General features: G+C 38.2%; 1 protein-coding gene across 1 annotated transcript in view; it reads left to right on the plus strand.

Moving 5' to 3' along the window:
• Positions 1 to 15443, plus strand: part of LOC104157723 (thrombospondin type-1 domain-containing protein 4-like) — a gene marked incomplete at both ends in the record, with an annotated part of 41132 nt that extends 25689 nt beyond the window's left edge. The window contains 3 exons of the mRNA XM_009695205.1: positions 10268 to 10443; positions 14186 to 14282; positions 15201 to 15443. Of these exons, the coding sequence (XP_009693507.1) occupies positions 10268 to 10443; positions 14186 to 14282; positions 15201 to 15443 (516 nt within the window). The remainder of the gene's footprint in view (positions 1 to 10267; positions 10444 to 14185; positions 14283 to 15200) is intronic.
• Between the last annotated feature and the right edge of the window lie 3982 nt (positions 15444 to 19425).

Consider the following 19425-nt stretch of genomic DNA (forward strand, 5'->3'; position numbering starts at 1 on the left):
CCCGGACCCAGGTGCAGGACCTTGCATTTGGCCTTGTTGAACTTCATGAGGTGGACATGGGCCTACCTTTCAAGCCTGTAAACGTACATTGGGATGGCATCCCTTCCCTCCAGCGTGTCGACCACACCACACAGCTTGGTGTTGTTAATATTATTATTTAATAATAATATTAAAAGTCGTTAATCATTCAAAAGCACCTGTTTGAAAAATGGGAAAGACTTTTTATTAGAACAATTTTAAAGAGGGGAAGCAATAATAGAAAAAAACCTGAAAATGAAACCCTAGTGGGCCTCATAGTGGAGTAACTGTCAAAATACTGAAATTCTGCTTTAATTAACCTTTTTACTTGCATGATCTAATCTGCTTCATGAACTCCCTATGTTAAAAGGTTCTGGCCCATATACAGACATATATTTACAGTCTTACTCTAGCAGCTGGGTGAGTAAAAGGATTTAAATACATCCTCTGATTGATTAACACTACTATTAATATCTGTTTTCAAAAGGTCCCTGGTTAGATTTTTGGTGTTGCACACTGTTCCCCAGTGGGATTAAGTATGATGTGTGGGAAAGCAGTAGTGGCACTGAAGCACAATAAATGCCATATAATCACATATTTTGTAAATGTCATGTCATCTATCACTGTATGCATATTCTGTAGTAACCTGCATGTGGCTGAGTATCAGAAGCTCAAGTGTGAGAATATTGTAGTGAGAGTGTGTTTGTTTCATTTTGCTTCTCATCTCATCAAAAAGACGTAACGGAAGAGAAAGGGTAGACTAGCTAATGTGTTTTTGTTTCAGTTGGGTATTGTTAATACCTATCAGGGAAGACTGTATTAAAAAACGTGGGGAAATACTGCATCCTCTTCTGATAGAATCTAAAGATATATGCCCTTTTGTCACATGCAGATTAAATCTGATATGTATTTGGAGATTTTATTGAAGCTGTCGAGACTTCAAACCTGCTGTAGTGTGTGGGCTTGAGTAGATTGTATGGCTATATAAATCAGTTTTGTTTCTCAAAGCCCATATTATTTATTGCAGCAGTAGTTAATTGTCTGTTCTGCTTTGCTGCCCCAGCATTTTTTTTGTGCTGAGGCATCAACGTGATTTTTGGAGTCAGAAGCGAAAGAAGGAACAGGCATAACTGAGTAAAGAGGAAGCTGCATCAGCAGGGGGAAATTAGAGAGCAACAGTTTAATGAATACTCCAAAAGGAAAATTACTGTTTGCTGCAGTGGCAGAAAATGAGCTCTTCTGTTTGCAATGATTAACTGTAAAACCTTTACCTTTAAGCAAGTAAATAGTATTTTCTTTTTGCAGGTAGAAAAAATAATGAATTTTTTGAAAGCTGTAGTGGGATTTGTTGCCTGAGATGATCTGCAAGAACAGGCACATGAGGAGGTCTGAGCAAGATTAAACTTCGTTCTCTGAGGACAATCTCAGAAGTATGATAAAATAAAAAGCAGTATTTTATGTGAAACTTCACCTGTGCTGCTGCTTTAGAGATTTGCTAAATTGATGTATATAGAGGAGAAAAGAGAATTGCACAAGTGAACCAAAATTGTCTTGTCATTGTAATTAGAACTTGGGAAATACCTGCCAAAAAGTAGCAAGTTCCACAAAAGGCTGAGGCAGGATGAAAACTATGTATGCATCTGTGTCAAATTCAGCTCTTTCAGGAAAGCCACAGATGTATGTGAAACAATATTTTCAAATTTTTATTTTGACACAATTGCTTTTCAAATGCAATCTACATTTTTCAGAGTGAGACCAAAGGTACTAAGGTTCTGACACCAAAGCAAAACATTTCATTTTGTGCCAAAGTAATATTATTTGGATTTTGGGGTTTGTCCGACTCTATGTGCTGAGCTTTACCATCTAGTACAGCTGTAGATAGTTTAGGAAGGTCAATCAATTGTTTGGGTTTAGACCGCTTTTAACAGTGGGCTGCAGGGGAGCTTAGAATGGTAGTCAGAAAATCTAAAACGAAAAGGTAGGAGACAGCATGTCTCCTCCAGGCAACAAACCCTTGGAAAAGGACAATAATTTGCCTTCTGTGAATACAGTTCTGCAAGCACTGACACATCTCTGCACATAATGCAGAATTGAAATGTAGGTTCATCACAGCATACAGCTGAAGAATGAAGCACAAAAAGCCTTTCTAGTTTAGCTTTATCAATTCATTAGTATTGAACTTGCTTGTAACAGTCAAACACAAAAGAAAAATGTATCAAAACTAGAGGACATTTGCAGACAATCTTAAGTATTTTGAAATACTGTCAGATTATTTTGCACCAAAAACAAGGTTAAATGAGATAGATAAGACAGGAGAAGGATGAGATCTTAAAGAACTGTCTTGATAAATGTTATTTATTTTAAGCATGTCTTTGGAAGCAACTGCATTCGGAACATCTCAGAACTTGGTGATTGCATGAAATCCAGAAAACGGAATTGCCCAGAAACTGAAATAGAACTGGCAATGTTGTTTTCATTAAGCCTGCTGGATGCATTGTAGAAAAGTGGCCAAGCAAGAAAAATGGCTAAAAGGAAATGAACGCTGAAGGAATTGGATTCTAGCAGTAATACTCATCTAGTATTAGTAATGAAGATTGTTTTGACATCTATATAGAATGTAGATACGCAGTACAAAACTGCAGATTCAGTAAAGCCAGCTTATAATCCGTAAGAGATAGAAGATAAATTTTCCATCAGCTCAATTGATTTCTCATCCACCTGTTCTAACTTACATTAAGTAATCTGTTTCCATTCTAACACTAAAGATTACATGCCCAGGCTTCAAATTGATACAAATTTACTAGATCATGTTTTAAAAAAAAAAGGTGGCTTTCATAATCATTAGGAAATGCATCCAGAAGATGTCTGTTCCCTCACAACTGAAATAACAGTAAATTAGACCTAAGACAGCAGAGCACTGGCTTTTTTTGACTGTGTCACTGTGGAAGGATAAAACCTGCCAAAGTAGAACCTCAGAACAAACTTGATAAAATCAGTTTAATGCAATTCACTGTTTCAAATTTATTCTCATATGAGGCAGGATTTCTTTGATATGATATTCTACTCAGCTCTCAGAGTAGAATATCAGAAAAATTCCTTGAGCAGGATTATGCTGAAGAACATAATGTTGATCTGAAATCTACTGTTAATATTTTAGATTAGAAAGAAAACTGCTTAAGTCTTTCCTTGGAAATAATACTGTATTGGAATTATAATGTCCTTGTAATAGTATTGCAAATCTGATGTTTTCATGTCCATTTTTACCTACTCTGTATTATGAAAATATTTAAGCAATTGCTTGAATGCTATTGTTAGCATTAACACTACGTGTCATACTTAATTGGCAATGTTCTTACTACTATTCAGTTCATGGATAACATGCAACAGTGTCTTTGGGAAATAAGCATGTGCCCAAGCTCTTCAAAGCTGTGAGGAAAGATGTGTGCTGGATTTCTAAAAAGTAGATTGCTAAGTTCCTACTTAGGTGATAAAATGGTTAAGATTTGTAAGGATAGGGATCTATATTACACTATTTTGGGTAACTGTATGGAAAGACAGAACCAAAGTTTCAGATGCTTCCCAGATCCAAATATGAATAAGTATCTCAAATTTGGATACTTGTGCAGAAGATTCTGGTTCTTAGGCTTTGAAAAAGGTCTGGAAATACCGCAGGATTCAGCTTAGTCCTGATTTCAGTCAGAATCTAAAAATCACATGAAAAGCCATATTATGCTTTTCTATTATGTTTGCTTCTGCTCTTCCCTGGACTGTGCAATAGTGGAGACATACACACGGGGTTTTTTGTCCTAAAGTTTGTATTGGAAAGTATTCTTCTGCATTAGGATTATGTACGTCATATAATACTTCCCAATGGAGAGTCCTGCTTTCTGGTCTGGGTCCTTTCTGACACTGTTAAAGTGACCAGTAATGACTTTGAACTTCCAAAATGGCTGAAAGTTCAGCAACACTTTGTCTCAGCTATACGCCGTTAGAAGATGCCTCGTTTTTGTCACTGAAGATCTGTACCCTTACCCTGTCTTGGTTGCCAGTGAAGAAACCAAATACAGCATGAGAGATGAAGGTGTCCCACCTGCAGAGATACCGTTCTCAGATTTAGTTTATACAATCTGATACTAATTTAGGGCCTAGTCAGTGAACTGCTGACCATTTTCTAACATTCTCAGTTGGCTCTAGTGTAAGGGTTTTGTAGGATCAGATTGTTAGAGATAATTTGATTCTTGCTGATTACAAGATTCTTAGCCCTACTAATATTTCTTGAATTAAGCTCAGAGTCCTGTGGGAGCTTTGCCATGACCTCAATAGGAGTTTGAATTCAAAAGGTCAGAGGCAAATAATACATAATTCAGTTCACAAGAAGCGTGCCAAATTTCTCCTTAATATTCTGTAACTAAGGTGTGTTCTAATAATCAGCAAATAACTATGCTTTTGGAAAGGAGTTATTTCAGAAAATCCATTTGAAATAATGCGTGTTTCATTATTTTAAAACTGTACATTATTGAGTCTCTAGGCCTCTTTATGCATCAGAGGTACATCAGAGGTAAGTAGCTTAGTGGTTGTATGCTATGACTTACAGTATTTCTAGATTGTGGTCAATATGCTTTCTTTGTTGACTTAAAATCTATATTCCATACTGCAAGGTTGACAGGTGTGAAGGCAAGCTATGTTTTGTAAAACTGAATAATAGTTTGGTGTGGTTTTTTTTTAATTTAAAAAAAGGTATATGAAGTTGTCCTCAAGTACTTTTGGAGGGAGAGTTATACAGTCTCTACACGCTTAGAAGTAGCCAGTGGTGTTAGGAGTTAAGACTTGTGGTATGGTAGCTGGTCAACAGGCTGTAAGCGTGGGCTCTTCGGAGTTAATGGCCAGTTTGATGCAGTCCATTTGTTGGACTTTTCCAACAACCCCTCCACTTCCAACTCTCTCTTACTGTTACGTTCCCCACTGCCAAGTTATACATGGGTTTTATCACAAAACTGACTGACTTATCTCACAGGAGATGTCACCAAGGGGTATCTTTATGATTTAGTGGTACAAGATGCACCATTCTGCACTGATTTTTATAATCCAGTGTGTGAATATTTTAGATTTGTCTCTGAAAGCTCCATATAATGTATTTTCACACAGGAAAAATAAATAGTAGAAGTTGTGTGCTTCTTTCACTACTTTCATCATAGTGCTTATTCAGAAGTAGTCATTTACTGCAGCTGTTTCTGGGCACTTTCTTTAAAGATTCTGGGAAGGCCTTGTTGTTTCTAAAGAAAACTTAGTTTAGCCAAAACATTCTTACACTTTAATTCAACTCAAACAGCAACAGAATTTAAAAAAAAATAAATATGCTTATTAAAGTAAAATACAGAAAATATGCTCCAAATGTGATGTGTTAAGTAAAAATTGTGCTGACGTGTAAAAATAAGGTAGTTGCTATACTTTGCCTATAAGATGCATTGGTTTAATTGGCAGCTGCAGAACAAATGCAGCTTGAGAGCCCCGTCCATCTCACCCATTTGCCTTTTCTAGGTGCCTCTGTTGAGGAAATTTATTGAATAATTTTTTACCATGTTTTATCAATCTTTGACTTTTCATCTTACTTAAAAATATCTGGAAAACTAATTTTGTTCAAACTTAACTTGGTAGCTGGAAGTATATTGGGATTTTCCATGCGGAGTTATTTCTCTAACCTCTGTAGTGGATCTGTACACTTAATATTCTTTTACTAACTCACCATTACTTCACTGTGACTGACTCACGACATGACATTTTCCTTTCATAAAGGCACTTATTTTCACACAGTTCATGACAGAGAGTGAGTTATTGTATTGTTCAGGTTAATATTTATTATATTGCAGGTGAATCATCTTAAGATGGCCAAATTCCAGCTATTTGCTTTGTTTTCAAAGTTGAGAAAGGCTACAAAGACCTTCTGGTCAGTTTTAACCAAGTGAGACCCTGAATCATTAAAGACAATAATTCTGGAAACAGGGAAACTACAGAGGAGCAGAAAATTGATCAGGCATTTACCTTATGTCTGATAATACACATATTAGCTGCTGTCATGGAAATGAGAGCACGTTTTTGAAGACTGTCCTCAGGAGATATGCAATGGTATCAGCTTTTTCCCAAGTGCCTCTTCGTCTGCTTGAGCAGCACTAGACACTTAATCTAAGGTCGGAAAGTCTTGAACAGAAGAGCAAATTTTACTTGAATTGTATCTGCACTCTGATTCTTTTAAAGGTGGATTGGGGTTTTTTTTTGGTGGTAATACTGTAATAAGATGTTGTAGTTCTAATAAGGAAATCGCCTATTTGAAAAAGTTGAGTGAAACTTAAAAACTAGAACACCAAAACGTACCTTAGCCGTTAAATTAGCTATAGCTGAAGGGAATGGAGAAAGAGGAGTGACTGATTTACGCCCAGATAACTGAGTTAGTAAATGGTAAGGAGCAGTGCATTTTTTCCTGTGTAAGATTCGTAATTTACTGTTACATACTTAAAAGTTTTATAGAAAGTTTTGATATAGGCTGGAAGATGTTTTTCGCAATAATAATAATAGTGGGTTCTTTTTACTTGTAGCCTAGCCTTGACATACACTATGTTTGCATCTTCTTACATTTTTCTAGTTCTGAGTGTTACAAAAATTTTTTGTAGGTTTTAGGGTTTTTTTTATAAATTCACCTGAGAATGTGAAGTATTCGCTAACATTCAGGAGCTGGAGCATGTTGTGAGCTAGAATCAAGAAAGCTGGCAAGATCGAAAAACACAGTAAAAGGGAACTATTTTAATAAGATTATCTTTAAAGTAGTGGAGAAATGGATTTTTTAATTTTCTGATTGCAGTGATGTAGCTTAAACTAGGATTACAAAAGCTACTTGTATAAACCATCAAACATAACTTCTAACTGGAAATACTGACCGTGAAAGTGGGTGCAAGTTCGTTGTTTACAGAACTTCACTCCATTGCACCACTGCATCAGCTACCTTTGATTTAAATTATCTTTCACTATTTTTTTTCCGAGTTGTAGGGGAGGCTGTATAGAATTGTTAAACAGGATAAACAGGAAGACAAGAGCTGCAAAACATCTTTAAAAGGAGAGCTGTAAGCTGAACTGTAGAAAATTAATTAACGCTCTTCAGATACTTGAAATACAAGCTTTAATGTATGTCCTATTGAGATTTTGCCATAGAATTTTAGCCCAAGCAGAAGTATTGATCAGAGTTTGTATCCTGAAATACTCCATATCTCTAGTGCAAAACATTACTGAAGGTCACAGTAAACAACACCATTTTAGTTAAGAAGCTGATCCCAGGATGAAAGATAGATGAAGTCAGCTACAGACTGTATGAGGAATTTCTCATGAGGAATTAAGGGTAAAGCTTTTCATAATCTTTCATGCTTTGGCTGAAAATACTAGCACCATAAAAATTCTTCGGGGGGCAGAGTTGAGGTGGTAGCTGCAGAGTGATCAAAACATGAGAGGCACATTTTGCCATTTTATGGGGAGGCCTCTTTCTGACCTGTCACATGATGGATTTGAAATGAAAGTTTAATGGACTCTCAGTTTCTCAGACAGCCATCTTTCTACAACTTCATTATTAACAACAATTTATTCTTAGCCAGCTCTCTTTTTTCCTGAGCTCTTGATAATTCATTTATTTTGTTTGTTTAGCAGCAATATAAGAAAAAATACTGAGATCATAAAATTAAGAAAATGTTCCATATTAAAAAACAATGTTAAACTAGTCTCCAATAAATTTTGCAGAAGCATTTACTCCACAGTTGTTTGAATTAAAAATGTAACACGTGTAAATAGCACGTAAATAGTGTGAATGGATTTCATATTTAACCTGTATGGAATAGTACGTGAGCTGTAATTTTTCCTCCCAGAACTATATGAGCAATTTTCATGGCTGATGTTGTATAGAATATTTTTCAACTAATGTTCATGACATAGAGGCTGTTTGGATAATGTGTCAGAAAATGAGACCTGGGAAGCAAGTGGATGTATGATAGCTCTTGGGAAAATAAACATGTAGCATTATGTAAATTAAAATTTCAAAATGTGTGAATACATTTTTACAGGGTCTGATCCAGAGCCATTAATGTAATTTAAATTTTTTACTTCAGTTGCAAGCCAAGCATACCAGCTTCTTGATTATGCCAGCTATTTTAGTTCTCATTTGGGAATGATACAGACTAACTTTGCTTTCCTTCAGAAGTCCAAAAAGGTGGGAAATTCTCCACCGTGACTCATGTCTTCTGAGTTTGTGTGGGTGCAGCTCTGTCTAGCCACTCAAATTCACTGAGTATTTTGCATAGGGAGAAGTAAAAGCCTGAAACTTCACCCATCAAGGCTCTTTACAGGGACAAGCGGTCCGGGGGCAGTCCTGTGTATTTCCTCGAAAGTAAAGACTGTCAACGATATGGGCTTCTTTCTCATAGGTTCTGAACTGGTGGTAGCCAACTGCTTTAATCCTTAACCTTCCTACATCTTACATTTTGTCCAGAACAATGAAAAAAATTTTTTTCTTTACAGTGTAAACAGAAGGGAATGCAATAATACAAAGTCTTCTAAATTAATTTATCTACTTTTATACCCATTCTATTCAGTTACTGCCCTATTTCCCTTTTAATGAAAAATAGATTCGATCCTATTAAAAATTTTTCTTGCACAAACTGGGATACTAATAATAAAGACTAAACTAATTTATATTTTAAATTTACAGGTTGCACATGTGTTCTCATATCATTTGTTACCCCACTGTGAAAAAGTAGGTTTCGGAGTTCTTACCCTCTCTAGAGATGTGACTGTATCGGCTTAGTGCAGGGATGATTAATAAAGCCCATACAACTGCAATTCAAATATATTATTAGGAGTTAGATAATATATTAGTATTGCATGCCTCTGATTCTGCGTGTATTATAATGCAAAGTAATGCAAGCTGACTTGAAATCACAAACATAACTTAAAATTTTAGTTGGTTGATACTTGCATACAGGCATGTAGGCCTTTCAAGTTTTTCCCAGCAGCATAAATAGTTGTATAGAATGCTGAGAGTATTTTAACTGAGTATTGCAGTTGTGACAGGACGAAGAAGAAACAGTCTCTGGAATAACTGGGTCCTCACCCCTAAATTTTTATAAGTTCAAAGCTTGTACCTTGAATTTGCATTAAAAGTAAGTTGCCAAGCAATATATAGCCAAGGATATTGGTAGATTTTGTTGTCTGTTTTAAAGTCTCTATTTAAAAACAAATTCTTTTGTAATAAAATTTAAAATCTTTGAGTAGAGCCTTTAGAGAAGGGGTCACGTCTTTCCTGTGTACTTAATGTCTGATGTGATTTCAACCTCAAGATATTAATATATTTTAAAATATATAACTGTAACATTGCATAAAATTATGCACATGTATGTGGCAGGAGTTTCTGACCTTAAGGACTTAAAATTTTAGTCACAGAAACAGATAAAGGAAGTAGGAACAAGAAGGAACAGAGGCACCTAGAAATCAGTGACTTGCCCATGATGACAAACGGAATACACGGCACAACTGGATATTAAATCCATATTTTATCCTTCCCTCGCTAGTGTCTGATTTGCAAAGTCACTTTTCTTTACGCAAGAGATCCTACTGGCATTTTCAGAGCGCTCATCATTCCAAACAGTGCTGCAGGTCAGGGCTCTGCAGATGTTCTGGCAAAAAAAATTGTGTTCTGAAAAGGAAATGAAGGGAGTAGCCAAATAGCTTCATGAAGAATAACTGGAATATTTGGCAACCCAAATTGTTTGGTGCTTCTGCATTGTGTAATGTCCTGATTTTCTGTACCTGCCTCTGCGTTTTGTTCTGTCTAAATCACAAAATAGTCAATTCAATGGGAAGGAAGTGGAGGAAAACCACTGCCTTGGCATCCACATGTGTTCAGTGTATGCCGCTGGCTGGCTGAGAGTCACATGGCAATCTGTGGGAAACTGTTGAAAAAGATTTCCAAGCTATCTTTGATTTCTCTTTCTTTTCTTGCAGCATAAACTCACCAAGTGTTTGGACAAAGTTTTCTAAACTTATTTTTGCACAACTACTAATCGAACTCTCTTCTTTTCAACAGCTGCACAGCTTTGTCCCCTGGCATCAGAGAACACCTAACAGTGTAATGCACCTTTGGGAATTTGATTGGGCACCAGTATGTGACAGTGATTTCCTCTGATCAGAGTCCTTGTGTTTCTGTCCTCATCCTCTACAGCGTTGCGCAGTCGATCAGGACGGTCCATCATCAATGGAAACTGGGCAATTGATCGACCTGGGAGATATGAAGGTGGTGGGACAATGTTCACTTATAAACGCCCAAATGAAATCTCCAGCACTGCAGGAGAGTCGTTTTTAGCTGATGGTCCAACAAATGAAGTCCTTGATGTCTATGTAAGTTTCTTGAATTTAGATTAATCTTCCTGACGGAAAAAAATTGTTCAGTTCATTGTTAACATGCAACACTAAAATTGCATTCAGTACCAATACATTGTTACTTTTTGTTCCTTTAATTTTGAAACATTATTTTTTATATTTTACTATTGCTTGTTGTTGCTCCTATCTTGCTCCAGATCATAGGAAATCTAAATAACAATGAAGCCTTTTTTCTGTCAGACTTTAATGATCCAGTAAAACCCATTTTACTTGTTCAGTAAAATAGGGATAAAGCATACAAATGTCCGGGGTTTTTTTGTGAACTGGATTTTTTCCAGATGTTTTCCTACTCAAGCAAACCTGGCATAGTTCAATTTTACAGTGAACTGAAGCAAATACCTAAATCAGACAAGGCCTCTCAGAGTGATACCATCTCAGTTTTCTTTGAAAGAAACAAGTCCAAAAAACTGTAGAATGGGGGATCTAAGGCACAGCAGTTTTAATACGAAGCTGTGCTAGGAGACCATACATAATAGCCATTTGAGAAAGGAAGAGAAAAGACGAATTTTGGCTAAGAGCGGGGAATCATATTGAAAAAGCTGTTTACTTCAGATGGGACAGGTTTTTACTGTATCATATTGAAATAAAAAAATATAACTGGAATTGATTACAACTTATTCAAAGATAAATGGTGTGTTCTGAGATGATACAATTTCACATGGTAAAATCCATTCATTGAAAAAACTAGATTAACTAGTGATATGGTTGTTTCATCCAGCTATGGCTTTTTTGCCCTTAAGTGCAATACGGGGTGGGGTGGAAAAGTGAGTGTGCTGGGTTATTTCATAGAAAAGTGAATAGTAAATGCCCTGATTACTCAGCTGAGAAAAGTTATTCCCCAGCTGCTATATAGTGTCTTAATAAAGCTATGTAATAACTGCAAACATTACTCCTTTTTGGATAATTTCTGATTGATTGCCATGTAACACTGGCAAAAACCGGGAAGATTAAATGATTGGGCTCCAAGATTCTGCAGTGCAGGCTCCATGTTTTTAAAATATATCTAGTGTTGTGTAGTTAAAGGATGCTGTGAGCTGAGGTTTGGTCTTAAGTTTTTATTGTCAGCAGATTGATGCCTAATAACGTAATGACCCAGGGAGAAAAGGATTAGGAAATGGATTAAACAGATATTTCCAAAGTAATGCCATAAAAAAACCCTTAAGCTTAAATTTATCATATTTTAATATTTTAGTTTAGGCTTAGTCTCTTCTTTTTATGCTTTTGCAATGAATATAAGAAAGCTGGCATGATGGGCATAGCTTTGTCAGTTTTGCTCTGTGGCTGCTACTATGGATTGCCACATCTAATTTGACTGGACTCTTATCTGAGATGTTTCTTGTAGATATGAAGAATACTACAATTCATTATAAGCTGATAGTTTAGTGTCTTTTTCAATCTAGTGTGGGAAGGTAAAAACGGATAGTGCTAGAGGAAAGAAAATCAGTCATCAGTATGATACAGCCTCTCTTATGGGTTTGAAATTTATAGCCATGCAGATACAGATGTCTTTTTTCAGTCTTGCAGTTCCTGAGTCATGTAATTCTCTTTTCATCCATACTCATGATCTATATGTTCTGTGCAGAAGAATGGAGAGATTTGCAGGTGGGAACTCCAAATTACTCTTTTCCTTTTTCCTGAGAACATGCTGTCTGTCTTGCACTCTAAAAATGTAGAGGAAAAAGCTCTGTAAGTTACAGCAGGTTTGTCCAAATATGAAGTATACATTGCTACAAAGACTTAGGTCCACCAACTCAAAGCAAAACTGTTGTATAATTCCAGGTATTTTCCTGCAGGAAAACTGTGACAGTATATTCATAGGGACTTCATCAGTTCAGCTCTTTATAACATGTGCCAATCAGTTGTTTTGAGAAACGTGATGGAAAAACCATGGGAACCGTTGGAAAGCTGTTCCTGGAACTATCTTAAGAACAGGGACCTGGTTCTGGAAGGTGGGGGTTATTCTTCCACTGAAGTCAGCTTCACAGCGCTCGGTTCTCTCAGGACCCAACACAAAGAGGGTGTATTTTTTGGATGACAAAGTGACATGGGAAGGACCAACGCTTACAAAAAATATTACAGGCAATGCATTATTAGATGGTTCAGAAAAGTGAGTGATCTCTGAGGGACAGAGTTTAGAGGAGCCACTATTATATTTGGCAAGGAAAAAGTGATTTTGACACAAGGAAAACAAAAGTCTGAATCCTTAGTTGGTGTTAATTGGTGTGACAAATTTAGTGAAACCTTGTAGCGTAAGTGTGTTCTGCTGGGTCGTAAAGCTATTGGCGTAGCATGATTTTTTTCAGCTCATGATTTGCCAGAACCAAAGAGCTAGTGCAAGCTCTGGTGTTTCTTTCATTTTGTTTTCTTTTTCTTAAAGAAAAGGTCCTTTAAGTTTAAGTGTAATCTGAGGCTTCTACCAGACCAATCCCCACAAAGAGTTCAGGACGTTTAAAGCAGCAGCGTCAGTAGAAGCAGTGCTGAAGTAATCAAAGCTAAACTGGTGAAATGAGGACCTGATGGCAGCCCTGCGTTTCTAGTGTTGAGTATGCTCAAGTTGTCAGCAGCAGCAACATAATACAAGCCAGTTGGGTATGGAGTGTGCTGCTAACAGTTTTAAAAAGCTTTCAGAGTCATATCTTGCTCAGGTCTTATTATGCCTAACTGCTTAAACAAGCACACAAGAAGTGACACTGGCTTTCAGAGGCGTGCTCGTGTCAGCTCACATGGGCTTGTGCAGCAGTGTTCTGAAACCACTCAGCTTCTTTTTCACTTTTGAAGGAGAAAACCTTATGGTTCCCGCCTGTGTTTCATAAAGAACACTTCAATAGAGTTGTTGTGGCTAGCTGTAAAGCAGTGGGAGTCTGTCTGCACTTACATTACATCTTCATTCAGTTGAAAATTAACATGGAAGGATGCAGGAGGGTTGCACGGGTGCTGTTCAGCTGCTGTAACAAGTATGTGGGCCTTTGTAATCTGTTCACTTGATCTTTATTGCGCAACGATTATGGTGAGAGCAGCATAATGTTAGTAATTTTACCTAGTTGATTGTTTAGTCTCCATTGGGTGGTGCAGAGGTAGCTGCATGGTGATGAAAGGAACAGTTTGATTTGTGAAATGGTACACACGGAATACCACGTATGTGCTGTCTGCATGTGCTCCATTCAAGTATAACTGATAAACCTTGAAAAAGGCAGTTGGCTAGATTTGTAGATTGGGGGTTGTGGTATTTATTTTTCTCTGCTTTGTTTCTTCCTTGCTTATGTTTCCTCAGGCATCTGTCAAGCTCCTTCTATCTGAGAATGTTTTGGTGACCTTAGGACCATCTCTTCTGCTGCTGAGGCCTGGTGTGAACCTCTGCTGCCCACGCTGGCAAGAAGCGAGGCCATGGCTGGTACAGCCCACAGCCACACCTTGGCCCCGAGCATGTCAGTTTTACATTTTTCAAAGAAGATTTAGAGAAACAGGTTCTCTACCATCACAAGCTAGCTCAGTTTGCAAACATAGCAACCTGTATTTTCGTATTTTTTTCCAGAAACAAATAGCTTTTTTTTTTTTCATTTTTTGGAGACAGTCATTAACCATTGTTTCTATCCTGACCAATGATAAATAATCTTATGTAGTTGATGAGTTCAAGTACATATTTAAGTATTAGTAATATAACAAGTGGAAGAACTGAATATATGGCTGTTTTTCTTTTTAGATGATACATCAGCAGCCTAACCCAGGTATACATTATGAGTATATCATTCCAGGAGACAATGTCATTAGTCCTCAGTTGCTTGCTCACAGGAGGCCAGGTAAAATGCCACTGTTTCCTATTATTAAACACATTTTCTTACCCCATAAGCTAATAGAGAAATTTATACCATTAAATTCAGTGTAAATCCTGCTATTGATGTGGGAAAGGCCCAGAATTTCACTCTACATGTTGAAAGAGAAGTCTGCTTAGATTTGGTAACTTCAGTGAATTAATACTGGCAAGGATTACTTATCCTGTAGCAGGGAATCTGGTCACATATTTCTACTTTCAGGAACAATTTTGTTGTTAAAATGTTAACCATGGCTTTGCAGGAGCTGGAGTGTTGTAACCATGTCTCAGAAATGAAATAGAACACAATTTTTCTCTTCAGAGTTTGAGATAATTTAAAACAACTCTTTGCAGTTTCTTTTTCCTCTCCCAACTGGAGAGGCTCAAACACAAAACTGTTGCCTTCCCAAGCCAGAATCTGGACAGTTTGTGCTCCTGACTGAGCTTTGGGTATGTGCTGTGTGTACTGATAGGAAGTACTGACAGTAGAAAATTTGCAAGTGAGTTTGGTCCTACTTTTAATGTTCATGACTTGCCTTGACAATTTCTAAGTGTGTTTGCAGTCTGTTCATAACGAGGAGCAGCTGTGCTGTGACATGGGGAGGCACAGAACACAAAGCAGGGGACAAAAAAAAAAGCTTTGGGAAATTTTGACACTGGGTGCATTAACATTGTGGTGTGTTTGGAGAGTCTTCAGTTTTTAATGTATTTGCTGGCTGAGACTTGGTTATCTTAGTTTAAAACAACACAATCTTTGCAGGATGCTATTAGGAGGTCTCTGCGTAGCAAATTAAAGCTGCTTTCAAGTTTAATGATGCTCCAGTTGTGATTATTAGTGGATGAAAACATAGGCTGATATTTGCAAGTGAGGCTCATTATATTACTTTTTTGTTATTGTCCATCTCAGGGGAGCCCGTGAATGGTCAGTTAGGAATGCCAGAAAGTACAAATCATGAGGATGAAGATTTGCATAGGGAGACAGACACTCTCACTGGACAGTCAGCTGGAACTTTTCCAGTTATTCAGCCAGGAAGATTTCCTTCTCATCAGCCAGAAAACCAGGTGCCTGCTGTGCAACCACCAAGACAGAACCGAGAACACAACTGGAAACAGATTGGAAAAACTGAGTGCACCACTACATGTGGGAAAGGTAAGTGCCTTATACACCATGCACAGAAAATAGGTGACACACGGGAGGGTTCCAGCATGGGAGAGGAGAAACGTGGAGGGAAGAAGCAGCGTGACTATTCAGCAGCTCTTGTATGCACAAAGCATTGCTGGACCTCGTGTTTTCTGATATCTTACAAGCAAAAGACGTGTCAATACTATTCTATGTGCTTATATTTAAATGACTAGAAACAACAAAATTAAAAATATGAAATACAAAATATGTAAATTAAAAGGAATATATGGCATTTGCCTCTGAAGGGAAATATTTCAGGATTTTATGGCAAGCTGCTCTTTCTCACACCCTTGATACGCAGCTGTTTTCCTCAACATTCTTTGGCATTCTTTATCCTTCCATTTGGCCTCTCCAGCTTTGTCAGATCACGGAATCAATTTGGTTGGGAGAGACCTCTGGGATCATCAAGTCCAACCTTTACCCTAATACCACCATGTCAGCTAGACCATGGCACTAAGTGCCACATCCAGTCTTTTCTTAAACACCTCCAGGGATGGTGACTCCATCACCTCCCTGGGCAGCCCACTCCAATGCCTAACAACCCTTACTGTGAAGAAATACCTCCTCATTTCTAGCCTGAACTTCCCCTGGTGCAGTTTCAGACTATGCCCTCTTGTCCTGTCACTAGTTGCCTGGGAGAAGAGGCCAACCCCAACTTGGCTGCAGCCTCCTTTCAGGTCGTTGTAGAGAGCGATCAGGTCTCCCCTCAACCTCCTCTTTTCCAGGCTAAACAACCCCAGCTCCCTCAGCCGCTCCTCATAAGACTTACCCTCAAGACTCTTCACCACCTTCGTTACCCTTCTTTGGACCCGCTCCAGTACATCAATGTCTTTCTTGAAGCGAGGGGCCGAGAACTGGACATAGTACTCGAGGTGCGGCCTCAGTGCTTTTTGTGTCTTTGTCAACAGTTTTCTGATCTTTACCGGAAGGTTTCACAGGGATTCCATCAGCCATATCTTTGCCTCATTGGATGTTGCTGGAACAGCAGTAATGTGACTTCAGAAAACTGAGGTTTTCATAGGGGAGAAGTGAGAAGAAAGAGGGTCACAAAGATACTGGTAATCAGTGAGCTTTTGGGATGTGATTGGATACATTACTTTGAGCTCGCCAGATTAATCTTTGCCATAATACATTCACAGTGACCACAGATTCAATAGTGCATAGCACAAGCAATTACTTGGAAGAATAAGTTTTTGTCATAGTAAAAGTGAAATCTTTTGTACTATACATAGCCACCCATCACCATACCTAAAAAATTGCTTTGAAATAAAGAGGTACCAGTGAGGGAACTCAGCTGGTTGTCAACAGTTCATACACTTTGAGAAGATTTTCTTCCTAATTAGTTTGAGGGGACACCTTTACATCATAGAAGTCTTGGTTGTGTTTCCTATGGACCTTATGGACATTTGAACATAGTTCTTGCCATTTCTTCAGAGATATTGTAGCTATTCACAGTGGTAGTAATGAAATCTGAGTCAAAACGATGATAGCAAAACTGTAGGAAAACAGAATTCAAAGGATATCTTTCAGCCTCTTATACAGCTTAAATTTACTCCATGAAATTTAGCAAGAAAACTGACAAAAAATGAGTATCTCTCTTCTGGTTATTTGGAGAATGTGTGCGTGTTCTGATTGAGTTAAATTCAAAAGAAACTGGACCTTGAGAGCAGGATCCTGACCCTGTCGAGACTGTATGAACATTCCTTTTGATCTTGGTGTGAGAAGCCTTTGTGAATATCTGATGCCTCTAAGGCATTTCAAGTCAAACTAAGTTGTATGGGCTGATAAAAAATGGAGTGAAAAAATCAGAAAGAAATCTTGTACTATTTGAGGCTTTGTTTTCATTTTGTATGATTCAATATAGAACACTTTTTTCTTTTGTCTATGTTTTCCTTTTTTCTGCTAATTTATTTCTTCATGTGGAAATGTAGATGATACATAGTCTTTATTTATTTTTTTTTTCCCAAAATGAACCTGTCAAAGCTAAATAACATTAGGAAATTTTAAGTTGGAAGAAGAAAGAAAAATTGGGTTTGTGCTAGCTAAGGAAAAAGGGACGATACATTACCAGTTTTGATGAAAAGTTGTGAGATTTCAAGGCACGTTTCAGTAAAACTTTGGCTTGGAAAAAAAAGATTTTGATTTTTTTTTTTTTTTAAGTGAAAATGCTTCCCATGAGAACTGCCATTAGCTCTTGTCACAGATGTCCGTTTAAGATGACTGAACAAATGGATCTGCTAGAATTTGGACAGTGTGGAAAATGCTACTGCATCCTGTCAAGGAAGTGAAATAGCAGATCATCCTTCTCTGTTGAGAGAGAGGGATGGGGCACTGTAAAATTCCTCCAGTCCTGGAGCCACAGGAACTTTGTCCAAATTTTATCTGAAAGATATTACAGGAGGAGTACCTCACTTTATCTTCTCTGAGCACAGCCTGGGCCTTAAAACTGTTATCTACACCTTGGAAATGACTGGGGATGTATGATTTGTTATCAGTCATGGCAGCATGTTTGTTACTTTTTTAAAGAATAGAAAGGAGGTTAAAGAGTGCAAACTGCTGATTTTTCCTTAGATTTCAGAAAATATAATAGCTTTTTCTGAAGTATTAGTGTAAGTTAGCTGGCGAGATACAAAGCCTGACTTTTAATAGAATTAAATTCTTGAACAAATATAATTTCAGAGGGAACTGTAATTTTAAATTTTCTATCCTGAAATTGAAGTGTACCAGCCAACAGTTACCATCAACTATGGCCACCCTTATTTAATTTAAAGTTGAAGTTATAATTTAAAATTACTACAGATGTCTGTTGCAATATTTTTTTGAATACAGGAGAGCAGAGGGGCAGAATCCCCTCCCTCGACCTGCTGGTCACACTGCTTTGGATGCAGCCCAAGATACAATTGGCTTTCTGGGCTGCAAGCACACATTACCAGGTCATGTTGAGGTTCTCATCACCCAGCACACCCAAGTCCTTCTCCTCAGGGCTGCTCTCAATCTATTCTCCACCCAGCCTGTATTTGTGCTTGGGATTGTACCAACCTATGTGCAGGACCTTGCACTCAGCCTTGTTGAACTTCGTGAGGTTGGCATGGGCCTACCTCTCAAGCCAGTCAAGACCCTTGGGATGGCATCCCTTCCCTCCACTGCATCAACTGCACCACACAGCTTGGTGTCATCAGCAAACTTGCTGAGGGTGCACTCAATCCCACTGTCTGTGTCGCCAACAAAGGCGTTAAACAGCACCTATCCCAATACCAACCCTTGAGGAATGCCACTTGTCACCCGTCTCCACTTGGACATCCAGCCATTGACCACAACTCTTTGATTGTGCCAATTCCTTATCCACTGAGTGGTCCATCTGTCAAATACATATCTCTCCAATTTAGAGACAAGGGTCACGTGGAACAGTGTCAAATGCTTTGAACAAGTCCAGGTAGATGATGTCAGTTGCTCTTCACTTATCCACCAATGCTGTAGCCCCATCATAGAAGGCCACCAAATTTGTCAGGCACAATTTGCCCCTAGTGAAGCCATGTTGGCTGTCACCAATCACCTCCTTATTTTCCATGTGCCTTAGCATAGTTCCCAGGAGGATCAGCTCCATGATCCTGCTGGGCACAGAGGTGAGACTCACTGGCTTGTTGTTCCCTGGGTCTTCCTTTTTTTCCCCTTTTTAAAAATGGGATTATGTTTCCCCTTTTCCAGTCAGCAGGACCTTCACTGGAGTCCCACGACTTCTCAAATATGACGAATAGCAGCTTAGCCACTTCATCTGCCAGTCCACTCAGGACTCAGGGATGCATCTCATCATGTTCCATGGGCTTGTGCACCTTCAGGTTGCTTAAATGGTCTCAAACCTGAACTTCTCCCCCAGTGGGTGGTTCTTCATTCTCCCAGTCCCTGCCTTTGCCTTCTGCGACTTGGGCAGTGTGGCTGGGGGGCCTTCCCG

Source organism: Cariama cristata, unplaced genomic scaffold, assembly GCF_000690535.1.
Source record: "Cariama cristata isolate BGI_N322 unplaced genomic scaffold, ASM69053v1 scaffold4280, whole genome shotgun sequence".
NCBI lineage: Eukaryota > Metazoa > Chordata > Aves > Cariamiformes > Cariamidae > Cariama > Cariama cristata.